At 44.3% G+C, this 19,031-nt stretch overlaps 1 protein-coding gene across 3 annotated transcripts in view; it reads left to right on the top strand.

Moving 5' to 3' along the window:
- PLEKHA1 (pleckstrin homology domain containing A1) overlaps positions 1-19,031 on the top strand; it is a 58,562-nt gene that overhangs the window by 334 nt on the left and 39,197 nt on the right. For 2 of the 3 annotated variants that reach the window (XM_037498002.1, XM_037498004.2), the window contains exon 2: positions 17,167-17,327. In XM_037498002.1, the coding sequence (XP_037353899.1) occupies positions 17,187-17,327 (141 nt within the window). In that variant the 5' untranslated portion in view covers positions 17,167-17,186. Of the gene's footprint in view, positions 1-6,095; positions 6,176-17,166; positions 17,328-19,031 lie in introns of those variants that run through there. The other variant, XM_037498003.2, reaches the window with a different exon arrangement.

The following is a 19,031-nucleotide window of genomic DNA, read 5'->3' as shown; positions in this document are numbered from 1 at the left end:
AGGGACGCGGGGGGCCGGCGGGGCGCGGGGGGCCGGCGGGGCGCGGAGGGACGCGGGGGGCCGGCGGGGCGCGGAGGGACGCGGGGGGCCGGCGGGGCGCGGGGGGCCGGCGGGGCGCGGGGGCCGGCGGGGCGCGGAGGGACGCGGGGGGCCGGCGGGGCGCTCGGGGTCCGGGGCGCTGGGGTCCGGCGGGGCGCGCGGGGGGCCGGCGGGGCGCGGGAGCCGTCGCCCTCCTGGGCGCGGCCGCTGTCCCGGGGCCCGGCGGCGCCGACGGCCGGAGCGGCTGGACCCCCGGCTGCGCGCACCGGGGTGGGGGCCCCCCTGCCTGGCGGGCGCTGTCTGATATTTTCACGCGCTTTCACTTTGGGGCCGGGAGCCCCCGGGCCCCCCGCCCCGAGGCCCGGGCCCGCGCGGCGTCCTCGCACCTTCCGGGGCGCCGGGGCGCGGGGAGCCCCGGGGGCGCGCAGGCGGCGCCGGGCGGGGCGGCCGGGGCTTCCCTCGGACGCTCCGGCGCCCCCGGCCCGCCCCGTCGGGGAGGCGCGGGCCCAGCGACCGCCGCCCTGGGGGTGCCGCGCGCGGCCTCGGCAGAACCCGGGGGCTCCGCGCCCCGGCTCCGTGGACGGGGCGCGCCGGTAATGAAATTCAGCTGCTCCGTCGGGGACGGGGCGAGGAGGAGGTTCGGGGGGACAAACCCGGGCGGGTTGGGCCGTGCCCCCCCCCCGCCCCCCCGTGCCCTCCTGCAGCTCTGTAGAACTTGGGGTCTCCTCCTCCGAGGGGTCATGTCCGTCTTCACGCGATTTCCTTTGCCTTAATGAAGTCGTCGCCCTCTGTGAATTCGCTTTCTAGCTAGAAAACCTTATTTCCTGTGTGTTAGTGGCTGGAACTAGCAGCGCTGCAGGTTTGTACCGTCGCCTCTTACCTTAGAGCCTCTCGCCTCGCTGCTCAGCCCCCTCCGGCCCTCGCTTCCATACTCTCTGTGTGAATTTCATGTCGCTGACACCCTTCACAGCACAATTTGGGTAAGCTTTCCAGGATGCAGAGGAAAACTTGCAAAACATCGTTTTGTAAAATTATATTTTTATTTTGGAGAATGGCTATTTCAGAATAGTAAGAGTCAGCCTAGCGTGCCTGTGACTTTTCATCCTCAAGTTCTCAACACACTTGGGGGTAAAAAAAAAAAAAAAATGTTTCCCCAAACAGTTTGCTTAAATATTCCTTATCTTGCCGTATCTCACCTAGGGAAATTGCATCTTAGAGCACTTACTGACATATTTAGGAAAGAATGTTTAAGCTTAGCAGAATTTGGGTGGAGTTAGTTTATTTAACATGGTGTTGTGGACCCACCGTGGGTTCCCTGAGAGGTTTCTCTTGAAGGGTAGACCTGTATCAAGGGCTCTGGCTGTGAATCTGTCTTTCGTGGTGAGCAGTGGATAACTTGTGACGTTAAGAAGGTGTGTGATTTATATATTAAAAATAGCTTCATATCTCACTGCTAATTAGTAGTTTGTTGCTTGGGGGGAGGAGGTAGCAGGCTAGTATCTTTTTATTTTCCAGTTTTAGCAATGTTGCAAAATAGGAAAGAGGAGGTTTGTAAGTTTGAGATTGTCTGGGAGAGACAGTAAAACAGGATAAGTATACAATTGTTAGGAAACTGCCATGAGTTCATACACAGGAAGGATCTTTTTAGAAATGTTTAAGGGCATTAAGAATAGCATTGAATTATTCTCTCTGAAGAGTCCGTGGATAATAATACTCGTGTGTCGGCGGTTAACATATAGGATGTTGAAGGCTCCTAGGAAAATACTTGGGAAAGGTGGAAACGTTTTACATTTTCAGAGGAGCATTTTCCCAGAGATCATTTCATGCAGCTTTAAAAAAAAATGACTTTTGCTTCAACCTGAAAGTTTGTACTGTCATAATGCAAAATCCAGTCTTTTTGACTGTATGGTAATTTGTAACTCAGAACAAAGTTTATGAAATAATTTATTAGCATAATTTAAGTCAGATTCTGACATTGAAATATTGCTTGGTATTAAATAGTTGCTCTTGTTTAAGTAACTGCCATTCAAGAATGAGGAAGATAAATACTTTTCTGAATAGAATGAATTACTCAGATGTGACAATAGTCACACTGCTTTTACTAGAGAAAATTTCAAGTGTTGTAGCAGTGACTGCCTCAGCTGTGAGCTGAGCAAATTCACAAATACTGCTTTTTCACATGCTTGAACATTTACCTTTTGGTAATATTAAAATTTGATTTTAAATTTCAAGATGAATCTTTCAATCAGCAGTGCTATATAGTAAGATGACTTCAGTAGATGTTAAGCAATAGTTTTAATTCTTTTCACTTAAGTATAATATTTGGTGATTTTTGCCGTGGTATATCAGAAAAGATTTCTCAGGGGCAGAGGTTTTTGGTAACTTTAGATGCTTATCTATAATGCTTGATTATTTTTAGAGCCATAAAAACTGTGGGATGTTTTCCATTTAAAGATACAAAACCCTGTTGATGTTACATTCGCAGGACTCTTACACTTGATGGGTAACGTCAGACACACATTTGCACTCTTATTTCCCCTAGTAGCTGCTGTCTGATAAAGAATATGTGAGTTTATAATTCCTAGAAAACTTTTAATCAAATACATTTGCTGTTTAGTGTGAGATTTTTGACTAGTTGAATTGCTTTCATTCAGGAAGATAGTGTTTGGAGGATTATATGCTTTCTTTGCATTAGAATTTCTGTTTAGAGTCATTCTGCATTTTTTTTTTTTAAAGTAATAAGCCCGGAGTCTTAAATATTGCCTTAAATTTATTTTTCCTACATGGCACCCTTATCAAACTTGACAGTTTTCTTCTCCCCACAGTTGCAGTTTTACCCCTTTAGACTGGCTAGCCGTTAGTCCTTTAGCCATTGAACTCTGGATTCCATACTCAGCTTAACCTCTTCCTGAGGAAAGGACAGTCACAGGCACTTAGACTTGGAAGCGATCTCAGAGGACGTCTAAGGTGGCATCTCACCCAGGACAGTAAATCCCCCACGGGAGCGTCCAGTCAGGTGCTCCCTGTCATTACTCAGGGCAGGAGCGCGGGTCCCCGAGTTGTCAGATTATCCAGTCATCCGAGCGTGGTGAGAACAACTAGACATTTTTGCTTTTCACCGTTCGCTGCTTGGTTCAACTGTGCTTTGCAGGATCTCTCTCTTCCCCCTCTCCCTGCCTTATGACATCATGGGCAAATGATAGCTTTTCTATCATTTGCAGCTATTAAAAGCTCTGGTCTAATCTATTTTAGTTTAAACCTTCAATCTCCTGTACAATTTGAATCTCCTCCCCTCTCTTACCCCCCTGCCAGGCTGCTTAGGGCTTGAAGCCCAGAGGAACGTGCTGAGTTCCTGGGAATACGGAGCTGGGTCCCTCTGCTCCTGCCTCCTTGACAGGGCACTCTTTAGAGGAAAACTGCAAGACAAGTATGTCTCACCTGGTGCTCTTGAAGCCTTCTCTGGGTTAACCGTGGCAAGCCATGGGTGTCCACTGATAGGCTTCCAAGCTGTAGTTGTGGGTGAGCACTCCCAGGGAGACGCCCCACTGCAGAGAGTTCCTGGATGGGAAGTTTGCGGCTAGACCCTTTCCAGCCTCCACTGCCGCCTCCTTGATCTGTCGGTCCATCGCCTCGTCCCTCTGTGTGCAGGGGTGAGGCGTGTTGGGGATTTTTCCTCTCTGCAGCCCTATTTTTTTGATAACATCAGCACAGCTCAAGTCCAGCTACCTGTGTAGTTGCCACACCCCACTGGAAACTCACTTCCTTATCATGCCAGATAGTGGCCCACCGGGGGCCTCAGTGGTCCCCTTTCTGTGCTCAGCCACTTCTCTTTGTCCCGCTGCTCTGATAGGCACAGGGTTAGTCCCTCAGTCTGCTTTGTAAGCTTACAAAGCAGACTCTGAACTGGAGGACATGCCAGTTTCTCCCTCTTGTGGGCACTCCTGATCTTGGGGGTCCCCCTGTCCAGTTTGTAGGTGAAAACCAACTCCTTTCCTTCTGTTTGCCCTGATGACCTCGATTTTCCCCTCTCTTCTGAAAAGCACTCGTCTCCAGTGGCATGATGGGCAGGCCCGGGAGACAGTGCCGCAGCCCTGAGGTGTGTGGGATTTGTCAGTGCCAGACGCTCTGCCCTTTGACCCCCAATGTCATGTAGCCTCAGATACGTTCGTCAGCAGTTTTGGGCCAAGAGTCCCCCTGCACATCCGGCTGCCATGCAGTGGGGCCCCGTGGCCCGGTGGGTTGTTGCTGTGCAGGATTTGCTTTTTCTTTTTTACTTTCTGACGTTTGTTTTTACTTTTTTGGCTCACTTCCTGGTTCCTGACTGGTAAAGTTTTAACTATGAATATATTAATTTATGACTAATTGTCTGATTTAATTACACCTTAGAGCATAAATAAAACTGAAGGGTAAAATTTGGGAAGGTTTTAATTTATCTGTTCTTCCCTCCTATTAGCTTTACTTAAATCCAAGCAGAAATACAGCTTTTGAACCTTTTTATTCCCATCTAAACAAACCAGTCAGTTAAATCTGCTAAATGATTTCTCATCAGGTGAGGATAAAACAACTTCTCTATCTGGAAACTTAAATGTTAATATTGGATTCAGTAATTAGGGATTCCTTAGGACTTCGTTCAGGAAACACAGTAAGTCCTTATTTAGCATCGCTGATAGGTTCTTGGAAACAGCAACTTAAAGCAAAATGACATGTAACAGAAGCAGGTCCTCCAGTGTTTCAGTTCCACGTTACCTGGGATTGTTGTTTTAGATCAGAATGATGCTCCTTGAGGACCTGTGGTAGTTACTAAACACCTTCCATGTGTCAGTCATGCTAACAGGCACGGGACAAACAGTAAATAAGAAAGTGCCTGCCTTCTGGAGTCTGTTTCCCAGTGGGGGCAAACAGACAGGAAGCAGGTAGATAAGTAAAGGAACCTTCATCAGCAATAAATGCTAGGGATAGGATTGAAATAGGAAGATGGGAGGTGGCTAGGCTGCCAGGCCCATTTGCAGTTTTAGTTTGGCTTCAGGGCCTCCCGGTAGCCTAGGTGTTAAGTCTCAGTGCTGTCACCTCTGCCACCTGCGTTCCATCCTGGCCAGGGAGCTGACCCACATGACACAGCAGACCTCTCCTGTCTCCCCCGCTGCTCTCCTCAGCAGTGTATTTCAGTAGCTCCTCCGCCTGTTCTGCCCCCAACTCTGTCTCTGATGAATCCCCCCCCCAAATACTTCTGTCCTGCACGCCAGCTCTAATAAACAAACAAACAAACAAATAAATAAATGCCTTTTAAAAGAAGGCTTCACTGACAAGCTTTGGGTTAAAAGATCTGGAGTGGGGAGCTTGTGTGAACTAGTGGGTGTCCAGTGGACTAGTGGGTGTCCAGATGAGAGAGAGAAGGGGGTGGGGCATTAAGGTAGGACCAGGGGCAGGTGCCACCTGCATGTCTTTGAAGGGCTTTGCTTTTTACTGTGATAGAGGAGTTCACATTACAACAGTGATTCTTTTTTTTTTTTTTTTTTAATAGAGGCATGCTTTATTTATTTGTTTGCTGGTTTGTTTGTTTGTTTTGTTTATACAAGCACTGGGTACAGTCCGAAGTGCGGGAGGGAGGGTGAGAGAATTCACCAGAGCCAGAGCGGGGAGCAGAGCAGGCAGAAGGACCGAAGTACACTGCTGAGGGGAGCAGCGGGCGGCAGGAGAGGTCTGCGCGCCATGTGGGACCCTCCTCCGGATGGCCGGGGAGCAGCCGGGGATCGAACCGGCGCCGCAGAGGCCGCGGGCAGCTTCGCAACCCAGCACTCAACCGCTGCGCCACCGGGGAGGCCCAGTGATTCTCTTTTTTTAATTTAATTTTTATTTCCATTTCGGGGTTACAGTTTTGCTCTTCCATCAGTGCACATGTCCCACTCACTGTCCCAAAGCAGTGATTCATGACCTGGGCGAGCATTGCAGTTATCTGGGGAACTTTAAGAATGTGCTGATATCCGGAGATTCTGATTTAATCCCTCTGGAGGGGTCCTGACTAGGTATCGTCATTTTCAAAATATCAGGTAATTCTAACAGTCACAATTGAAGAGTTCTAAGCAAAGTAACAGCAAGTAGCCGGGGGTGTGGGCTCTGGAAGAGCGAGACTTCCCTGGTTTGTGACCTTGGACAAGTTATTCAAAAAAATACCCCGTGCCTCTGTTTTCTCATCTGTAAAATTGTTACCAGGATTAGATAGATTAGTGCTTATATGTTTAGGATAGTGCTTGGCAAGTAGTAAACCGTGAGTTTATTGCGTCAGTGCTTGAAAATGTATCTGTGCCGTCTTGACTCCCGGGTTGCGCATAGCGGAGGGCGGAGGATGCAGGTGGCAGGGCCGGGGCGGGCTGGGCAGGCTCTGGGTCTCTTTTGAAGATGGAGCCGACAGGATTTGCTGATGGGTTGGGCATGAAAGGAGGGAGAAGTGGACTCAATCATGTGTGACTCCAGAGCTGTTTTGTCTGAACAGCTGGGAGAAGGGAGTGGCTGTTTGCTGGGAATGGAAAGACCAGAGGAAAGGCTTTCTGTGGGGAATATCTGGAACGCAGCTTAAGCTTGAGATTTGTGCTGAAAGAGTGTGTCAGCGTCGCGAAGGCAGTTGTGTGTAGGAGTCTGGCGTTCAGAGGGGTGAGCAGGCAGGACTGGGGGGAGTGGTTGGGAAGTTAGCAGTTTGTTCAGCCATAGGGAAGCACGAGCATCAGGAGACTAAGTACCTGCAGCGAAGCAGGCCCGGCCGCCCCACACCCCATCATTCCTCTGAGGTTGGGAGCTGAAGTCTTTCTTAGGGATTCTGATGTGCTCTAGAATGAAAGATAATTCTTTTTTTTTTCTTTCTTAAAAAAGCTTTATTGAGGGCCCCCCTGGAGGCTCAGGGTTAAAGTCTCAGCACTATCAAGCTGTGGCCAGCCACTGTGCCATGAATTCGATCCTCGGCCAGGGAGCTGCCCCACAGGGCTCAGCAGACCTCTCCTGTCTCGCCCTCTGCTCTCCTCAGCAGTGGATTTCAGTAGATCCTCCTCCTGTTCTGCTCCCCACTCTGTCTCTGGTGAATCCTCTCACTGCTTCTCCCCTACCCCCCACCTCTGGCCCACACCCCAGTTCTTGTGTGCATAAATAAATAAATCTTAAAAAAAGCTTTATTGAGATGATTCACCCATGTACAAGGTATACAAGTCAGTTATTTTTAGTATATTCGCAGAGTTACGCGACTATCAGCACAATTTATGAATATTTTTTTCACCCAAAAAAGAAATCCTGTCTCCTCCCACCCCAGACATCACATCTCCCCCTCTCCCCTACCCCCAGGCAACCACTGACCTACTTCCTGAATTTAGTCTTGATGGATTCGCCTACTCTGGATATTTCATATCAGTGAAACCATGTAATAATTGTTTTGTTTAGAGAGCAGTGGTAATCATTAGTACCTCCTTTCTAGAGTCACTGGATACTAAGTCATTTGGTAAAGATGGGAGCTAGGAGGTCTTGCCATTGTAGAGACATTTTCCTCTATGTAATTAGTAAGAATAATTGGGGTGATATTTTCAGCTTGTATGAATATTCTGTTCCCTAGCAACCTGTTATCTAGTGGCTTTAGTGTTCATTGAAAGTCCTTGCTTGACTGCTACCTAACGCTGTGCACGAAAACCAACTCAAAATGGATTAAGGAACTAGACATAAGACCTGAAACCATAAAATACATAGAAGGAAATATAGGCGAAACACTACGTGATATGCACATCAAAGACATCTTTACAGACACATCACCCAAAGCAGTGATAGTGAAGGCAAAGATCAACAGCTGGGACTACATCAAATTAAAGAGCTTCTGCACAGCAAAAGAGACAATAACAAAAACAAAGAGAAACCCCACCAACTGGGAGAACATTTTTGCACACAACACTAATGATAAAAGACTGATCACAAAAATCTACAAAGAGCTGATGAGACTCAACCAAAACAAAGAAAATAATCCAGTCACAAAATGGGCAGAAGAGCTAAAAAGAAACTTCTCTAAAGAGGAAATGCAAATGGCCATCAGGCACATGAAAAAATGTTCAACATCACTTGTCATCAGGGAAATGCAACTCAAAGTACAATGAGATACCATCTTACACCAGTGAGAATGGCACAGATTAAAAAAACTAGCAACAAATGTTGGCTTGATTGTGGAGAAAAAGGAACTCTCCTGCACTGCTGGTGGGAGTGCAAACTGGTCCAACCACTATGGAGAGCTGTGTGGAGATTTCTGGACCTACTAAACATAGAGCTTCCATATGATCCAGCAATTCCACTCCTAGGTATTTACCCAAAGGACACAGAAACATCAATTCCAAAGAACACCTGCACCCCTAGGTTTATAGCAGCACTGTTTACAATAGCTAAGCTTTGGAAACAGCCCAAATGCCCAAAAATAGATGACTGGATCAAGAAGATGTGGTACATATATACCATGGAATATTACTCAGCATTCAAAAAAGATAAACACATGCAATTTGCAGCAACATGGATGGCGCTGGAAGGGATCATGCTCAGCGAAATAAGCCAGAAAGAAAAAGAAAAATACCGGATGGTCTCACTCCTAGCAGGAATCTAGAAAAATAAGGGACCAGGAAAAAGAATAACTATAAGAAAGAAAATATCAAAATCAACAAACAACTATGTACCAGAGACACTCTGGGGGGGAGTGGGGGCCGGGGAAAGGAGGGCTTGGGGTCAAAATAAGGGGGTTGTAATTGTATGGGGAATATAAAAAATGAAATTTAAATAAGAAAATAAAATTAAATAAAAAAAAAATAAAGCCAGCACCCCCTTGGAGTCAGGGAAAAAAAAAAGTCCTTGCTTAAATCAGTGATATTGGGGGTTGCAAAGTAATGATTTTCTATTATTCCATTTTCAAATATCCTAAATTCATAGTATCTCTAATTCAGATGCATTGTTAAAATTTTTCTGTTTGTTTATATTGTGAAAATCTTGGTTCCTAAAAACAAATAAATGCTTTATTTAAAAATGTCCTTTAATATTTAAAATATTTTTGAAAATATTTTATTTTAAATATTTAAATATTATATTTATTTTAAATATAATCCTGGCATCAGTATGTTTACCTTATCCTACAATGCTCAGAAATACTCAGTACATAAAATAATTTCAGAATTACAATACAATGTAGGCTTGCTGGATCATATATAATGCATGTGTGCTTTTGTAAATGGTGCCAGATTCACCTCATTAGTAATGTGCTGCTTTGCATTCTCACCAGCGATGAGAGAGAGTCCCTGTTTTCTTAAAATCTCACCAGTGTAGTATTTTGTCAAACGTTTCAATCTTTGCCAGTCTGATAGGTAGGACAAAGCATTTCTGTGTAGTATGGATTTTGAACTTTTCTGTTAGGAAGAATTGTGAGTATCTACCAAAGTAGGCATTCAACTGCTGTACATGAGGGCTGGAATCAATTTCCAGACTTCTGTTAATGTTATAGTTTGACCTTCCTCCCATGAATCATGAGTTCTCAATGGTGTTAATGAATCATTAAGTGTTCTTAATGGTGAATCTTTTCCACAAGTTTTTCAATTTATTTTGCTTGGATCCATCAGGCGGATCATTATCTATGGCAGCAATAATGTTACAGGGTGTATTTATTAAATAATGAGACATGAAAGTCAAAATTACTCCCTGGGCTGCGGAATGGATACTATATTAGGAGGCATGAAGACAGCTTTTATCTCCTTGTACATCTCCATCAGAGCTCCTGGGTGACCAAGTACACTGTCTGCAACTTAAATCCACCCACTGTCTCAGCACCTGACACTAGAGTCAGCCTGTCCTTAACAGCTTTTGAAGCCAGACATTGACTTTTCCTTTCTAGCTATGGGAGTCCTAGTAGGCGTCTTTTAATATCAGGCTGATTTGTCTGCATTGGAAATCTGTTTTTTAGTGTCACTGCCTTCATTAATTGACATCAGCACTTGCTGTTTCATTTTGTACTTTTTATGTTATGGAGATGACTTCCTTCCTTTAACCTCATGAACTGCTCTTTTAGTTTCTCACTTTTCATCTGAAGCTTCTCTCAGCCTTCATAGAATTGAAAAGTTAAGACCTTGTTACGGATTTGGTTTTGACTTAAGGGAATGTGGTGGTTGGTTTGATCTTCTATCCAGACCACTAAAACTTTATCCATATCGGCAGTAAGACTTTCACATTCTTATCAACCATGTATTCACTGACATACCATTTTATTTTTTAATTTTATTTAATTATTTTTTTAAAGATTTTTTTGTTATTTATGCAAGAGCTGGAGTACAGTTCAGAGACGGAGGAGGGTGAGAGGATCCACCAGAGACAGAGCGGGGAGCAGAAAAGGCAGAAGGACTGAAAGCACTGCTGAGGGGAGCAGCGGGCGAGACAGGAGAGGTCTGCCACGCCATGTGGGAATCTCCCTGACTGCTGGGAATTGAACCTGTACTGCAGAGGCTGCGGACTGCTTGACAGTGCTGTGCTCAACCCGCTGCGCCACTGGGGAGGCCCTGACATACAATTTTAAATTTCCTTTGCATTTACAACTTGGCTAACTGCTGTAAGAGACCTGGCTTTCAGCTTATCTTGGTTTTCGTGCCTTCCTCACCAAGCTTATTCATTTCTAGCTTTTGATTCAAAGTGAGAGATGTGACTCCTTTCACTTGAAAACTTTGAGGTCATTGTGGGCTTATTAATTGGCCTAATTTTAATATTGTGGGATCTCAGGGACTAGGGAGGACCAAGGAGAGGGAGGGAGGGAGGTGAGAGGAAGGCCCATCAGGAGAGCAGACAGAACAGATAACAACTATTGTCTGTTACGTTTGTTGTCTTTATGGTTTGTGGTGCCTCCCAGGCAGTTTCAGAAGTCGCAATAGAGATCATTGATCACAGACTGCCATGCAGAGATAATTTGGAAAAAATTGAAATATTGCAAGAATTACCAAAATGTGACACAGAGACACAAGAAAGCAGCTGCTATTGGAGAGTGGCATGCGTAGATTTGCTTGACACAGGTTTGCCACAAACTTTCCATTTGTTTAAAAAAAAAAAAAAGGCAAGAACTGCACAATGCAGTGAAGCGAGGTGTGCAGCTATAGACAGACAATTTTACTGATCTTTTCACCCATATGTAGACATTTGGGCTGCTTCTAGTTTTGGGGCTATTATGAATAAAGCCACAATAAATATTTGTAAATTTAGTCTTAGCACGCACATGTTTTCATATCTCTTGAGTAAATACGCAGGAATGGAGTGGCGGTGTTCCAGAGTGGGTGTACGTGCAGTTTTATTGGCAGAACTTTTCCCGTAGTGGTTGTGCCATTTCCATCCACAATACCTGAATTCTGGATGTACAACATCTTTGACAGCATTTGATGTTGGCAGTGAGTGTGTGTGACATCTTTGCAAAAATTCGGGGTTATTCAGTTATTCAGTGAGCCTTACCCTTCTAAAGTGTGTGGTTCTGAGCAAACATGTGCATGCACGGTGTCAGCTCCACCACAGTTAAGATAGTGACATGCACCCAAAAAATTCCCCTCATGCTCCTTTGTAGTCCCTCCTTTTCCTGTCCTGAAGCCTAGCAACTCTGATCTGTACTCTTACTGGGTTTTTGTTTTATTTTTCAAATTTGCATGCAGTGATCTTTAAGGGCTTGGTGTGTGGGCCTGTGAGTCTTTTTTTTTATAAAGTATTTATTTATGCATACAAGAACTGGGGTACAGGCCAGAGGTGTGGGCTGTGAGAGGATTCACCAGAGACAGAGTGGGGAACAGAATAGGCAGATCTACTGAAATACACAGCAGGAGAGGTCTGCTGCTCCCTGTGGGTCATCTCCTTGGCCAGGGATCAAACTGCTGTAGTGGCTGCTGATAGCTCCGTAGTGCTGCATCTTTTTCCTTTGGGCCACTGGGGAGGCCCCTGGGCCTGTGAGTCTTAACAAATGTGTGTGTCCCACCAATCTAGATATGGAACAGTTGAAGCTCTTCAAAAATTACCCTTTGAGTCAACCCCTTCACGACTCTCTTTTACCTACTTAGCTGTTTTCTGTCCCTGTAGCTTTTTTGGTTTGCTTTTTTTCATTTAGCTAAATACATTTGATACTCATTATGTGTCAGTCGTTTGTTCCTTTATATTGCCAAGATGTGTATTCCATTTTAATTGGATGTAACAGTTTATTTACCAGTTGAAGGACATTTGGGTTGTTGCTGCTTTTTGCCAGTAGTGAATAGTGTTTGCTATAAACATTTACATACAGGTTTTTGTGTGAACATAAGCTTTTAATTCACATGTATAAATACTGAGCAGTGGCATCACTGGGTCATAGTACAGGGGCATGTTTGACTTTATATGAGACTGCTGGGGACCTCCCTGGTGACGCAAGGGTTAAGGTGCAACCTATGAAGCAGACCTCTCCTGTCTTGCCTGCTGCTCCTCTCAGCAGTGTGTTTCAGTCGATCTGCCTGTTCTGTTCCCCACTCTGTCTCAGGTGACTCCTCTCACCCTCCACACCTCTGGCCTGTACCCCAGTTCTTGTATGCATAAATAAATAAATCTTAAAAAAAAAAAAAGACTGCCAACCTTTTCCCAAGTTGCTGTACCATTTTGCATTCCCACCAGCAGCGTGAGAATTCATTTGTTCTACATCCTTGCCAGCATTTGTTACCATCAGTTTTCTGTTTTTGTTTTAGCCATTCTATGAGGTATGTAGTGTTTTTATACTTTCCTGATTAACGATGAGTTTTTTAAAATGTGTCTGTTCAGAGTTTTGGCCCATTTTTCTATTTGTTGGTTTTGCCTTATTGAATTGTATTATTTTCTTGCTTGTTCTTGGATATCAGTTAATTAAAGATGTACTCAATATTTCCTCCCATTTTTTTTGCCTTGTCTTTTGGTTTCTGTCAAAGACTACATTTTAGTTTTGATTAATAATATACCCAGTATATTAACCATTATATGGCTCAGACTGTGTCTTTTTTTTATCTTCACCCAAGGTCATGAAGACAGTCTCCTGTTGTTTGTTTCTAAAGATTTATTTATTTATGCATGCATGCAAGAACTGGCGTGCAGACCAGAGGTGCAGGGGTTGAGAGGATTCACCAGAAACAGAGTGGGGAGCAAAACAGGAGGATCTACTGAAATCCACTGCTGAGGGGAGCAGCAGGCGAGACAGGAGAGGTCTGCTGCGCCATGTGGGTTAGCTCCCTGGGCAGGGATTGAACTTATGCAGCTGTGGCTGGCAATAGCTTGATAGCATTGAGACTTTAACCCCTGCGCCACCAAGGAGGCCCGGTCTCCTGTTTGTTTGTTTTTTTCTCCAAGCTTTATTGTTGCATAACTGATTGTTCCGATTGTTCCAACACCGTTTTTTAAGCAGGCTATCTTTTCACTATGCATTGTCCTGGCCTCTTTGTTGAAAGTTAGTTGACCGTGTGTATAAGGTCTGTTTCTGGATGCTATTTTATTCCACTGATTTATCATATCTATTTCCTACCAATTCTGTACTGTTTTTTTTTGTTGTATCTTTATTGTTAAATCTTACAATCAAGTAGTATACGTGTTCCTGCTCATCCTTAGATTTACCTTCTCTCGATCATTTGTATTTCTATGTATATACTTCACTGTGTCAATGTTTAGAAACTGTCCTGCTGGAATTTGGATTACATCCATTATGTCAGTGCTTCATTCCTTTCTCTGTGATTAGTATTCCATTATATGGATATAAAATGTTTTGCTTATCTGTTTACCTGTTGATGGGTCATTTCCACATTTTGGCCTTTGTGAGTAGTGCTGCTGGAAACATTCCCGTGTAAGTGTCGGAGTACCTGTTTTTCAGTTCCTGTGGGTAGATACTAGTAGTAGAAATCCTGAGTCATATAGTAATTTATATTTAACTTTTGAAGAACTATCAAACTGTTTTGCGCAACTGTTTTACATTCTACGAGCAAAGTGAGAGGATTCCAGTTTCTTCACCGTCTTGCCGAAATGTATTCTTTTCCTGTCTTGATTAGGACAGCCATTCTGGTGGGTTGACGTGGTATCTCATTGTGGTTTTGATTTACAGTTCCCTAATGACTAGGGATGCTGAGTATATCCTTGTGCTCTGTTTGGCCAGGTCTATGTCTTTGGGAGAAATATCTTTTCTAGTTCCTTGCTCAATTTTTTTAGTTGGGTGGTGGTTTTTGTTGGTAAGTTGTGAGAGTTATTTATATATTCAGGATACTGGACCCTTATCAGATTTATAATTTGCAAATAGTTTCTCCCATTCTTTAGGTTGTCTTTATTTCTTAATATCCTTTAATGCAGAGAAATGTTTAGTTTTTATGAGATCAAATTTATTTTTTCTTTTATGTTTTTGGTGTCATCTAAGAATTCATCCAAGATCATGAAGATTAACCCCTGTTTTCCTTGAAGTTTTATATTGTCAGCTCTTTTTATGTTTAGATTGCTTATCCATTTCGAGTTAATTTTTGTATGTGGTGTGAGGAAGGAGTCCTGTTTCATTCTCTAGCATGTGGGTATCCAACTGCCCTGTTTGGTGAAGAGGCTATTCTTTCCATATCGTGTGATTTAGGCATGCTTGTTGAACATTAGTTGACCATAGATGTATGGGGTTTATCTCTGTGCTCTCAGTTCTGTTCCTTCAGCCTATGTTAGTCCTCAAGGCAATACCACACAAGCTAATAGTTGTGCTTTTTTAAAAATATAGTATATGTTAGCATAGCGTATTAATTCGTCAACATTTGATTATATTTTAGAGTTTTGTTTTAAACTTTGGGTTATTTTATTTTATTTATTTTTTTAAAGATTTATTTATTTATTTGTACAAGCACTGGGTACAGTCAGAAGCGCGGGAGGGTGAGAGAATTCACCAGAGCCAGAGCAGGGAACAGAACAGGCAGACTGATGAAGTACACTGCTGAGGGGAGCAGCAGGCATGGCAGGAGAGGTCTGCTGCGCCATGTGGGACCCTTGCCAGCGGTGGGGGATCGAACCTGCGCTGCAGAGGCTGCGGGCAGCTTCGCAGCCCAGCGCTCAACCGCTGCGCCACCAGGGGAGGCCCTGGGTTAGTTTATTGAAGAAATTGTCTCTTCTAAGTGCCAGGTTTATAATACTATAACACACGTACAAACTTTAAAAAAAAAAAAATGTATGCATGTAAGAGCTGGGGTGCAGGCCAGAGGTGCCTCAGGGGATGAGGGGTGAGAGGATTCACCAGACAGAGTGGGGAGCAGAACAGGCAGATGGACTGAAATACACTGCTGAGGGGAGCAGGGGGGAGACAGGAGAGGTCTCCTGCGCCATGTGGGTCAGCTCCCTGGCTGGGGATCGAACTCTTGCAGCAGTGGCTGCAGATAACTTGACAGTGCTGAGACCTAACCCCTTCCACCACCAGGGAGGCCCACACACTGACAAACTTAATGGATCTTTTTTGTTTTAAAACTTTTGGTTTGTTCGACCATTTCTCTGGCTGTATATGGAGTAGTGATTTAGATGTGCAGTATGTACCAGGGTGTCTTCTGAGTGAAATTTTACTTTGGTTAAATTTACCTTTAACCTTTAAATGAAGAACTAGTTACAGAAAATCAACCTACCAAAAACTGGTGGTACTGGCAGTAGAAATGCCAGAAGAGGAATGATCTGCTGATTGACAGCATGTCAGAAAGGGATCATTTGCTATAATTTTGAGAGAAAAATGGCCGGAAAACTGCTTTTTACCCAAGTCCTGTTTTTTTTTTTTAAAGATTTATTTATTCATGCATACAAGAACTGGGGTACAGGCCAGAGGTGTGGGGGGGGTGAGAGGATTCACCAGAGACAGAGTGGGGAGCAGAACAGGCAGACTGACTGAAACACACTGCTGAGGGGAGCAGCGGGGAGACAGGAGAGGTCTGCTGCTACTTGTGGGTAGCTTCCAGGCCGGGGATCAGACAGGTGCTGCAGTGGCTGCCATAGCTTCGTAGGTTGTATCTTAACCCCTTATGCCATCAGGGACGCCCCCAAGTCCTGTTTTTTAATCTTTAATTAGTACAACAAAAATTTCAGTACTTGAGACTCAGGATATGACATGCCAGTGGAATCTCTTTTAGTCTGTGACTCTTTTTCTCTGCATTTATTTGCTGAAAAAACCGGGCTATTTGTCCTGTTGTTTCCCACAGTCCGGCTTCTGCTGATTGAATCCCTGTGGGCGCGGTTTACTGTATTCCCCTGTTAGTTCCTGCAGACTGGACGTTGGGCTTAGGGAGAGCTAGAGACTTGATCAGATTCAGATAGAAATTTTTTTGTTGATGTTCACTTCTCTGGTGATGTCTGTGGCCTCCCTCTGGGGGCACGCAACTTGCTTCTCTCTCTCTTTTTTCCATTATGTCAGCTAATTTTATTTTGATTTTAGTTTTTAACAATTCTCAGAGCTTTCGAGGGCCAGGGTAGTATAGGGGTTAAGATATGAGCTAGGAGTTCCAGCGCCTGGATTCGTGTTTTGATTTATTACCTATGAGTTCTCCAACCTTGGACACACGCTTCCCCTTCTGGGCCGTGAGTTTCTCATCGGCAGCAGCGCTCTGTGCACCTGTGTTTGTGCAGGCGCCTCTTTCCCTCTGCTAGTACACCTGCTTACTGAGTAAAAAGGAAAAGTTTCTTATCAGTGAAATGCGGATGGTGATGCCAACTCATAGAGTGGTTTTGAGAATTAAGTGGAAAAGAGTGTTGAAAAGAACCCCGCGTGGGACCTGTCCTAGAGCGAGGCCAGTGAGTGAGGGCTGTTCTTGTCGTCGTGTGAATTTTAGAGTAATTCTAAACCTGAAAGATTGTCTTGATTTATCAGTGAGGGATTTAAAGTTTGATAGTTTTGGGGCTCACTTGCGGTGGTTAATTATTAAACTGAGGTGAAAAGCACCGCTTTGTCCCCATTAGGGTATACAGTTCTCTTAGTAGCAGAAACATTAATTTTAATTTCAGAAGTGACTTTTGCCCATGCTTTTTGTGTGTTCACATGAATGTTGGAAGATGGGCTCCTTGTTGAACAAACTGTATGTACCACAGCACATTTTATGCTCAAGTCCACTGAGAAATACTGTCGATGTCTTTATTTTACAGTGTAATGTTCAAGTTCAGAAATGCCTTATGTGGATCGTCAGAATCGCATTTGTGGTTTTCTAGACATTGAAGAAAATGAGAACAGTGGCAAGTTTCTTCGACGGTACTTCATCCTGGATACCAGAGAAGATAGCTTTGTATGGTACATGGACAACCCACAGGTTTGTAAAATCTGAGGACTGCCTTTCTTTGCAAGCACATGAGAGTTGTATTAATTCACGTCCTGACAGAATGTACAGCTGTTAGGACTGGTCTTCTCAACAGTGTGTGTTTGGGCATTTTTATTTCTACTGGCTGTGCTCTCCCTGGCCCTGCACGCCCAGAAGATGAAACTACACTTATTTGCTAAAAATGCATGCATGTGTGTGTTTTTCCCTCTTTGGAAGAGAAACACTGTCTTTGTTATAAAATGCTCTAATTATTTAGGCTTAAGATGATAAGAGACTGGGCTAGAGCCTGCTCTGTTTTTTGTTTTTTAAAGATTTATTTATTTATTTATTTACACAAGCACTGGGTACAGTCAGAAGCGCGGGAGGGTGAGAGAATTCACCAGAGCCAGAGCAGGGAGCAGAACAGGCAGAAGGAGCGAAGTACACTGCTGAGGGGAGCAGCGGGCGGCAGGAGAGGTCTGCGTGCCATGTGGGACCCTCTTCCAGTGGCCGGGGAGCAGCAGGGGATCGAACCAGCTGCGGCAGCTTCGCGCTCAACTGCTGCGCCACCGGGGAGGCCCGAGCCTGCTCTGTTTTAATCACCCTTACTGCTTGGCATATGTGGATTCTCTTCATCTTGCAGTGTCAGGCTTGAGTGCCCGCCGCTGTAGCGCCATTCCTGAAATTCAGTGCGCTTTGATTTCATTGTTGCCTTGCACAGCACTGGGGTAAATGTCAAATTAAAAACTAGAATCCTGGTTTTGAGATCTGTAAGAGTCCTTGGATGAGAGGTCCTCCTTCCAGGTAGTTTTAAGTTTTCTCTATCTGTGAAACGCTTCATTCAAGTTGAGATGTATGTTGAAAGTAAGTCTGTGTAAAGTAAGACCGGAGTCCCTGGGAAACCACTCAGCTGACCCGGGCTTCTTGTGCAGGTGAGAAAAGAAAGGTCAGGTTGTTGAGGAGAAAGCCAAGACTGCTGGAAGGACCATTGCATTGCACAGAGCAGGAGCTAGCGGTCCTGACAGCTAGGTGGAATTCTTCACTCCCCGACACTGATTTTTAGATCTATGCTAACGCATTTTTATTTGCTTATATTGAATTTGAGTTGTAAGGGACCTTAAGATTAATACAACCTCCTCCTTAATCAAGAAACCTACCCATCCCTGCTGTTCATCTTAGCCATCGTTTGAAACACACCTTGCTAAAAGGTATATTTGAGACAGCTTCTAGTATTATTTTTTCTGTGACACAGATTCTACTGCTTTTATTTTCTACCCATTTAAACCTACATCTGTCTTCCTGATTCTCTGTAAAGTAAGTTAAGTGCTGCATCTACATGCAGCCTTAAATTTTGGAGTGTGATTTATATTTTAATTCTGTTGATATTATATGAGCACTGACTCTACAATTTTTCTTGCTAAGAACTGTCTATTCTCTATCTTTATCCTTATAGTGCCATTGACTCCCTGTTTTACTGGGTGTAACCAACTTTCTTGGGTGGTATAAAGCTGGCTCAGCAGCTACATGATTAATACTGTTATTTACTTGACCACAGTCAGTTGGAGAAGAAGCAACAGTCAGCAGAAAAATTTCATGTTTATCTTTTTTTTATACAAATCAGATTCCTCCCTCTTAATGACCCCATCTCTTGATCTGTGGCACAATACCCTTCCAAATGCTTTTTCCCGAGGTAGAAAGCAATTTAGTCCCCCTGAC

The sequence above is a fragment of the Talpa occidentalis genome, unplaced genomic scaffold (genome assembly GCF_014898055.3).
Source record: "Talpa occidentalis isolate TD23 unplaced genomic scaffold, MPIMG_talOcc4v2.1 talOcc4.8, whole genome shotgun sequence".
Taxonomy (NCBI): Eukaryota; Metazoa; Chordata; class Mammalia; order Eulipotyphla; family Talpidae; genus Talpa; species Talpa occidentalis.
This window is presented reverse-complemented; position numbering and strand designations above follow the sequence as displayed.